The sequence below is a fragment of the Rhinolophus ferrumequinum genome, chromosome 10 (genome assembly GCF_004115265.2).
Source record: "Rhinolophus ferrumequinum isolate MPI-CBG mRhiFer1 chromosome 10, mRhiFer1_v1.p, whole genome shotgun sequence".
In the NCBI taxonomy this organism is placed as follows: Eukaryota; Metazoa; Chordata; class Mammalia; order Chiroptera; family Rhinolophidae; genus Rhinolophus; species Rhinolophus ferrumequinum.
Window position 1 is genome coordinate 53,537,822 of NC_046293.1, and position 9,865 is coordinate 53,547,686.

A 9,865-nucleotide genomic window follows, 5' to 3' on the forward strand; every position below is an offset into this window, starting at 1 on the left:
TAAATTTTGTTGAAAGAATGAATATAAAATATAGATATTTGAAGGATGGATTGGATTTGGATTGTTTGGAAGGACAAGATCTAGGAAGGATAAGCTTATTCTAGGCTGAAGGCAAAGATTCAGACAGAAGTGGGAATGTGTAATGTTTACTGGAATCTAGGAAGTCATTTAAGAAAAGCACATCAATTTTAACTTTTTTTTTCAAACTCAGAAAGTTGGTAATGACTGCTTAGAATGTTGTGTTGAGAGGGGTTGGGAGGAAAGAGTTCTGGGATTAATTAGTAATATCTGTCATATACTTCAGATGGAAGATGGCAGTTGTAATAGATTGACTTATTGTTTGAAATTATTTACTTTCCTGCCCATTGCCATGTGACTTGCAGTATTTCCTGTAGAAGGAGTATATGTCTCATTTCACTGACTTTGAACTTGATCGTGTTTCATATTTTGGCCAATGGGATGTGCGTAGATGTGATTCATGCCATGTTTGAGCATTTGAGTTTTCATTTTCTTGTTCTTCTCTGCCACTAGAATGGGCATAACCCACAGGAGAGTTGTTCTTTCTACCTGGGTTCTGGAATCAGAAGACTCATGGAGCAGAGCTGCAGCCTGCCCACAGCCTATGTATACATAAGTCAGAAATAAACCTTTGCTGCTACAAGCCACTGAGATTTTGGGATTGGTTGTTACTGCAACAAAGTTGACTAATAACCACACCCGGATAATGATATCAAGTTTGAAAGGTAAATGGTTTGAAAAGGTAACCTTGAAAGATGAACTTTGAAAGGTAAGTGTAAGCCGGAGTGTGGAGAATCTTGAAGGCCAGGTGAGGCAGAGCCTGCCATGTGTATGTGTTTATCAGATCTCTTTCCTTCCTTTTCTTAGACACACAGCTGGACCACATTTTTCAGTTTCCCTTTAAGTGATTTGTTCCACTTCCAGGCTTTGTTCATGAAACCTTTCAAGGGAGATCCTTCATGCTCTTTCCTTTCTGGCTTGATGCATATGACCTTAAGCACAGTGACCTTGAAGGCCAAATGTTAAAAATGGTGGGGCCACAGGTTGGAAGGAACCTGGCTCACTTGACAGAGAACTGCCAGCTAATAAAGAACATGTGTTTTGGATTTCACTTGACCAGTAAATCAATTTCTCTTTGTTACACTACTAAAATTTTGGGCTTTGTGTTTTATAGTAGCTAGTGTTTTCTTAACAAATACATCAGGTTAAAAAGTTTGGACTTGATTCCCATCAGGAATGGGAAGTTAGTCACTGATGATATTTTTTTTTTTTAACAAGGGGAATAATACTGTGAAGAATGTGGAGTGACAGTTATAGGGATCAAAAATACTTCTGAGTGGGGTTGAGAGATCTCAGCCTGTTGGAGTTTTCAGAATACAGGCTAACTCCTGACTGGGGCTGGGGTAAGATTGACATGGTCTTTGGAAGGCTCTCTAGAGGCTGTGAAAGGAGCTGCTGCAAAATGAATCCTATTTCCTGAAGTTTAAAGTCTCTTTTCTCTTTTGTACAAGTCCTAACTCTGGTATTTCTTCATCTAGCCCAGTGCCTGATACATAATAAACATTGAGTGAAAGCTGGTCCTGGACTCTTAGAATGCATTGAGGAGCTACCACTAGTTGAGTGCCTACTATGTGAGAGGGCTCTTTCACCTATCAAATCATCACAATAACCACACATAGTGCTATCATATTTCACAGATGAAGAAACTGAAATTCTAAGAGTAACTTACCCAAGATCTCTCAGAGCAATCCTATTCTGAAACCCCTATCTTTTCCAGTGTAAGATACTTTCTCCGAAAATCATAATGGCTAGTATTTACTGAGTGCCTGCCATGTGCCAGGTGCTCTGCTGGGTGCTTTACAAACATACAGAAGCTGCTAATGTATCAGTTATTGTAGGCTGTTATTAGTGTTTCCAAGTCACAGACTCTGTGGGAAGTGTCATAGTCTGCTGGGTGCCCTAATAAAATACCATAGGCTGGGTGGCACAAACAACAGGAATTTATTTCTCACATTTCTGGAGGCTGGGAAGTTCAAGATCAAGGTGCTGACTGATTAAATTCCTTGATGAGGACTCTCTTCCTGGCTTGTAGACAGCTGACTTCTCTCTGTGTCCTCTCACATGGAGGAGAGTGACAAAAAACAACATCTGTGGTCTCTTCTTATAGGGCACTGATTCTATCACGAGAGCCTTACCCTCATGACCTCATCTAACCCTAATTACCTCCCAAAGGCCCCATCTCCAAATACCATCACATTGATTCGATGGTTTAGAGCTTCAACATAAGAAATTTGGGTGGACACAGACTTTCATTCCGAAGAAGAGGAAAAACATTAACATAATTTTAGGGCAAAGTCTGATTCTTTTGGACTTCACTTTAGGGCCCCATCCCATTTTCTTTTGTCCTCTTAGTTCTTTGGTTCTAATGTCCTTGGGCTGGGTGGAAGGGTGGTTTAGAGTTCTCAATAACACTCAGGTCCTGCAGCTCTTGCTTTATGCCATAGACCCACAAACTTACTCTAATCTCAAAGTGTTCAGATTACCTTAGTCCTTCTTTTATCACTGCAAAGCAAGATGCAGCTCTGAGAACTCACCCACCCATTTATTCATATTCATTCATTCATTCATTCATTCATGTTTATTGATTCAAAAGATTTTAAATAAGCATTATGTGTCAGCTGCTGAAATAATAGCCAATGATACTTGTAGTTTTCTGGTTTCAAAGGCCTTTTACATTCTTGGACTCAATCCTCACAACCAACACTGTGAAGTGTGTCATATTATTATTATGTAATTTTTATCAGTGTAAAAACCAAGGCTAAGAAATATTAAATAACTTGACTAGAGTCACACAGCAAGTATGGGATTCAAATCAAGAATTTCTGACTCTTGGGGCGGCCAGATGGCTCAGTTGGTTAGAGCGAGAGCTCTGAACAACAGGGTTGCCAGTTTGATTCCCAGGTGGGCCAGTGACCTGTGTCCTCCACAACTAGGTGGAAGACAACTTCCACCTAGTTAGTATTCCACCTAGTTAGAGCTGCTGCTGAGCTGCCAGTGGGGTGGCTGGATGGCTCAGTTGGTTAGAGCATGAGCTCTTAACAAGGTTGCTGGTTCAATTCCTGCATGGGATGGTGGGCTGCGCCCCCTGCAACTACTAAGATTGAAAATGGCGACTGGACTTGGAGCTGAACTGCGCCCTCCACAACTAGATTGAAGGACAATGACTTGACTTGGAGCTAATGGGCCCTGGAAAAACACACTGTTCCACAATATATTCCCCAATTTAAAAAAAATTAAAAAAAAAATTTCTGATTCCCATGTGCTCCCCTCTGCCCTCTGTCCATCACAGTACAAATTCTACAGTGCCTCAAGCCTGGTTTCTTGCAATTTTGGCCTCGTTACCTTGATTCATGTATTAGTTAGGGTAGGTATAATAGCTGCCACAGACAACCCCCAGATCTGTGTCTTAACAAGGTAAAGATTTATGTATTACATAGTCCAATGTGGATATTTGTGGTCAGGTAAAACAGGAACCCAGATCTGTACATGCTGTGTATTTGCTGCCTTAAATATGTGGCTTCAGGTTGCCCAGATATCATCCCGCCAGGAGAGAGGAAGTGCAAACATGTGGAGAAGGCACAACCACTCTTAACTTCCTCAGCCTGGAAGTAACTCATCACTTCTGCTAATACTCCAGTGGTGAGAACAAGGTATATGATTTCATCTCATTGCTAAGGAGCTGGAGATCATGTTTAGCTGTGTGCCCATGCCTGCCACTTTCTATCAACGTGGCATTGGGTCAATGTTGTTAATAGCGTTAATAGAGCTATCTTGGGAGAAAAGATGCCTCTGGAGAGAATGATTCTAATCTGCCCACATATTCATACCTCTATTTGTTTCTCATTCATTCCACTGGAATTCATAGAGCACCAACTTTGTGAACCACTCATAGTCAAAGATCTCCTGGCTGAAGAACAGATTAGAGCCCACACAACTAAAATGTTGGTAGGTCATCAGGCCACAGGCTGATTGATGATGCCAGCAGTCTTTTTCCCTCAAAGAGCGTGTTATTCCTATAGTTTATATTGTATCGAAAAGTTTGAAAAATTTTACACTATCACAAAGCTGTGCTGTAGTCACAATTTTAATAGTTGATTTTATGTATTTGCCAGTTCTATCACCTTTCTAGCAGTTTTTTAAAAATAAAAATACTTTTATTATTTATTTTTAGGACATATAAATTTGAGAATAGGCACCAGATGGCCAAGGTTAGGAGACTCTGATAAAGCATGTCATGTGAGGATTGATACCTGGCATTCATCTGGCCCAGAATTGTCCCAGGCTGTTTGAGTTGGAGCAGTGATTCAAACAGATTGCTGGGCCCCATTCTCAGTTTCTGATTCATGTCTTCAGAATCCCGTTTCTAACGATTTCCCAGGTAATGCTTATACTTCTGGTCCAGAGAACCACTGAATTAGAGTACACATTAGGCAGGGGTAAAATTCCTTAAGAGAAATGTACTACATTTTAAGATACTGTGAAGAACGTGGAGGCAGGATAAACCCTTACCATAACTGTTATATATGGAATGTACACCTGACCCAAATCCATGGCCTTTGAGTAAATCACCAAGGATACTTTGCCTTAAGTTCAAAGTACAATACTAACAGGGCCTGGCTCTGTACCTGGTATGTGTACAGGGGAAACTAATAAACATCACCTTACTGAGACAGGTTTGGACATGTGGCTTTAAACCTCTCTTGAAAAGAAGTGAATCTATTTACCACTATATATAATTTTCTTATTTGAAATTTTGACAGGCAGACTTACAACAAAGTTAAAAACTCTTTATCCAAATCACCATTGCAAACAGGATTCTTATTCACTAATGATGTCTTGCCCACTTTCCTCAACAAACCTGGTGTCCTATGATGAGCTACCCAGTGTGAGGCACATTTTATACCAACACTGATTGGTTGCTAAGGCCACTCTGGACAAGCTCGTGTTTCCCCTCTTCCTTTCTGCTAAAAGGAGGATAATTTCTTCTAAAAGGAGGGTAACTCGTGGGTCAAGGGCAAGATGCTACAGAAATAGAGGCTATAGGTCCAGCCTAATAATAAAGATCTGAAGTGAACAATAAGTTCTCTCTCTATTCCATCTGTCAGCATCAAAAAGTACTTGAGTTCAAACGATAAAGCTTGACGTTTGACACCTGAAGGAATATCATCAGCATCTAAGAACAGGTAGAATATCCTTCCTTGCAAAAGTCCCAGGGAAAGGCCAAGAGGAATTGGCATTTACTTGCCGGGTCTAAACATCTTCTGTCCCTGGCTTCAGCTAAGCCAGATTTCCCTAGTAAGAGAAACTTCTATTCTGAACACAATTGTCCTTTATAGTAAGCGACAATCAGAAGTAAGGATGGCTCCTCCACAGAATTCCAAACTTTTGGACTTCTAGAAATGATTTGTTATTTCTCTTCCAGTACTGTATCATTGACTCCTGCATAAAATTCTGGAACGGTGGCTCTTTGTGACTTTCCTCTGTACCTCTCTGGTCAATATCATCAGTGTCACTGTCTGCTTCCTCATCCTTGTCATCCAAGGTTCCCCGAGTCAGGATCAAGTCGGAAGGGTCCTGCACAGGAGATAAGTCTGTAGCAGTACCTGAGTCCAAAGCTACAGAGCCCACATCTTTCGGAAGGCGTTCCAGTTGTTCTTTCTGCTGCTGGCTCTGTGCAATGTCCAGTGATTTCTTCAAACGTTCATATTTAGGTTGATGCTTCCTTTCATATTCTTCTGCAGCTCTGATGACTTGCTCAAAGACTTTGTCTAAGCCTGTACCCAGAAGAGCAGACACACCCACCATCCTTAATGAACTGTGAAACTCATCCAACACCAAGCTCATTGAACGAGTCAGATTACTGACATATGTAGTCTCTTGATTCAAAGCATCTTGGAAAGCCTCAAAATCTCACATCCATTCCACTGCAAAGCTGTGATCAATGATGTCAGTTTTATTCATGACCACAATGAAAGGCAGCTTGATTTTGTACAAGATGCTCCAGGCATAGAGCATACTGGACATGAAGGTCACTGGGTTGGAACTTCTCAATGTGTGCATTACATAAATGACAATCGCTGGAAATGAGGATGCCAGGGCCTCAGTGATGATTGTCCCAGAGGCTGACCAGGTGAATACTTCAATCTGTCCAGGTATGTCAATCAAGACATATTTAGACATGTTCTGGGTCTTCTCAATAAATTTCATCACCTGATCAAATCTGGTAGCAAACAGATTGAGTGAGGTCACTATGCAACCACCGGGCCCAAGTCCACTGTAATGGAGGGACTCAGCTCTCGCTCCCTGCACAAAAGCGCAGGTGTCACGCAGGGTCTCTAGTCCTGCTCCCCGCACAAGAACACAGGATATGGTGAGGCCAGAAAGGAACACCCACGGAGCCATGGATAGGGGGTTCATACCACTATATTCTCGCTGGCAGCTGGGTTGGAGACACAGGGAGCAGGAGCCGCACAGTCTGCAATCTGCCATCAGCTTCTCTGCCAACCAACCAACCAACCAACATAGCCACGGCAGTTATGTCAGTGGCTAATGGCTAACGGTAACAGCTGATGGCCAACTACTCACAGCTGGTGTTCCTTTTTGGCTGAGCCAGCACCTTTCCACGTGAGGCCGAGAGCCTAGAAACTGCTCTCTGGGACTGTGTCCCCACAGCAGGATATGGTGAGGCCAAAAAGGAACACCAACGGAGCCATGGATATGGGGTTCATACCACTATTTCTCGCTGGCGGCTGGGTTGGAGATACAGGAAGCAGGAGCCACACGATATGCACTCCACTGTCCACTTCCCTGCCAACCAACCAACCCACTCGACAGCATAGCCACGGCAGTTATATTAGTGGCTAATGGCTAACCGGTAACAGCTGATGGCCAACCAGCCACAGCGGATGGCCATCTGATTACAGCTGATGGCCATCTAATAACCGAGCCAGCACCTTTCCACGTGAGGCCGAGAGCCTGGAAACTGCTCTTGGGACTCTGTCCCCACATCCGTATTGTTTCATGTCTTCTTTATACTTCACAGTGTCACGAATATCAGTATTAGCAGGAAAGGGAACTGTTTTTGCACAATTGGGTATAGGTTGCTTACATAAGATGGAGAGCCTTGGTGATGCAGGTGTCCCACGAGCCTTTGGAGAAAGGTGGTTTCCCCAGATCCGGCCATTGCCAACACCAATAGACTGAGGGTTGAGGACAACTCCCCCCCCCACCCCGCCCCTCCCAGCCCCAAGCCTGCAGCTCAGCTGCAGCTGCAGACTCTGCTATCTTTCTCCTGGTTCCGCCCACTCTCCCCTTTATAGCAGTTTCAAAATACTTCTCTCTGGGAAACTGTGTGGGTGGGCATGTCCCCTATGGTTCCGGGGCTTCCCCAGTGCCATGGGAATGGTGAAGGTTAACCCTGGAGCCTAGGAAATCAATAAGAAGACAGCTCAGTCATCTTGCTGAGAACTGACTCTCATCTGCTTCAGAGAATGGAGCGAAAGTGGATAGACTCAAGAGCTATTAGGAGGTGGCCTGGGCAGGGTGTGGGGGGTGAAGGAGAGGGAAGCCTGACATTTTGATTTTTTAAATCATTTTGATGCCTGTGGTTGTGTGACCATAAAAAAGTTAAACTGTTAGCTTTAAAAAAAATTGTCAATTAAGTCACTTAATGAGTGCAACTGCCTATCTTGTCCCAAACCCTAACCCAGGGAGAAAGAAGAGTCATGGCTGATCCCAGATTCCTGGGTTGGTGGATGGTGGTCCGTCCTTGAGATGGGAAACTTGGCAGAGGAGCAGGTTTGGGGGTGAGGCTGGGAATGGGGGAAAGTTGTTCTACTTTTGGACATAGAGAGCTTGAAGCACTTCTCAGTCTCCAGAAAGCCATTCCTTGTACTGTGGAGCTCAGCCTTCTCGGCCATTTTCTCTGTAGCTCCAAACTTGCTCTTAAAGGAGAAGATGAAAGGTGGTTCAGAAATTCAGGTGCTGGGAGATACAGAGAAGCCAATCATATGTAAAATAGACTGTGTGTGTGTGTGTGTGTGTGTGTGTGTGTGTGTGTGTGTGTGTGTAAATTCCATTAGGAGCAGGGTTGGAATCACAAAGACAATAGATGTTCATCTGCATTGTGTATAACATTTGTATTTGATTGGTGCAAAAGTAATTGCGGTTTTTGCAATTATTTTTAACCTTTTAAACCACAATTACTTTTGCACCAACCTAATGCTTAGTTAACACACATAAAAATACATGGAGGATCCCCCCCCAGTCTCAGCTCCTCTCCTAAGTGAGGAATCATCCTCCTCTTCTGTTCTGGTTGCACCCCAAAGCTCTAGTTCCTGCTGTGTAAGGTTGGGCTGTTCATACTTGAAAAGGAATAACAGGTTGGTCTCCCTTATGTCAGTTCAGGGCGACTTCCCTTTGTGCTGGGGCCAGAGTTGTGGGGGAGGGAGAGGCTGTTGAGGGGCCAGGACTGGGGCAGAGATTGGCTTAGTTTGATCTCAGGGGGTGTCCTTGTCTGTATCTATCTGGATCCCTCTTTCTGTCTCTTTCCGCTCACAGATTGTGTGGCATTTTGGAGGGTGGAGTGCCTGGGCACCCAGCCCACTACTTCCCGCCCCAATCTGGCCCTGGGCACAAGCCACATGGTGCTGGCTATCAGCCTGGCCTCCTGCCCATCCATTATAGCCTCAGCTGCCAGGCTGGCACAGGTATCAAGAGGAACTTCTACGAGGTCTTGCCCTCCCCCAATTCTGTTCCTGGGCCGAAGTGGAGGACAGTCAGATGGAGAGAGCACACTCAGCATGGGGAACCAATGCTAATATACACTCCTTGATGGTGGAAGGGGTGTCTGTGCTTTGGGGAGCAGTGCTGAGATGCAAGGCTATTAGTCCACGCAGGAGGACCTTCTTAGTGTGTGTGTGGGCTGAGGGCAGTGTTGGGACGACACAGCAGCGGTTGCTATAGTGTGAAGGAGGTCTGTACTAGGTCCTAGGAGACGTTTCCTCCTCTCCCTCCGTGTCTGTGCAAAGCATGTGGACTTGTGCATGTTTTCTACTTGCGGGTATATCTCTAGGTTTCGGTGTGCACAGGGCTCGAATACTGTGAGGAGGGGCCGAGGTGAGGTGAACCTGGAGTGAATACTGCATGTCAGGACTTGTGACTCTATCCTGTGGGGGAATGACATCTAGGAGACTGCTGTTAGGGTACAAGTATGGCTGAGGCATGGGACATTTCAGTCCCTCGGTATGGACCAACTGTATCTGCTTTATGGGGCACATGAGTACCATATACTTGGACCCCAGTTGTGGAAGACATGCGCGCTCATTCCTGACAGCAGTGGCCTGGTCTGTGTGTCCACTGCATCTATGCCTGGGCAGTGAGGGATGGTCGTGGTGAGTGGTATGTCCATGGGATTGTTGGTCATGACTTGTCTTTACATCCATGTGAATTGTATGCTCAAATATGTGAATCCCCTGGAGAGATGTTGGGTGATGAGGGGGCGGGAAGCCTGAAAAAGATGGAGAATTTATGACCTGCTTTTGTCGGGAGACAGTCGTAATGAAGAAAATTCAATTTTCTGCAGCTCGGAGAGTCAATATGTTAAATCTCGGAGAAGCTGTGGATTGACAGCAGAATGGCAAAGTCAATGGGACGTGTGTGGGGGGAAGCCGTCTATCTGTGTCTGCAGTGAGGCTGCCTCCTCTCTGTACCCTTGAACTGCAGCTGGGGGACAGGATAGAACCAGATACCTGAGTTCCTGGAACTGCCCCTTTGGCCCTTCCTATTC

General features: G+C 44.5%; 1 protein-coding gene across 1 annotated transcript; it reads right to left on the minus strand.

Moving 5' to 3' along the window:
- Positions 1 to 5,424: 5,424 nt before the first annotated feature.
- LOC117028815 (GPN-loop GTPase 1-like) lies at positions 5,425 to 9,502 on the minus strand. Its single transcript, XM_033117678.1, is given in 4 exon segments — positions 5,425 to 6,371; positions 7,085 to 7,154; positions 7,157 to 7,277; positions 9,363 to 9,502. Coding segments are annotated over 4 exon segments (1,278 nt in total).
- Between the last annotated feature and the right edge of the window lie 363 nt (positions 9,503 to 9,865).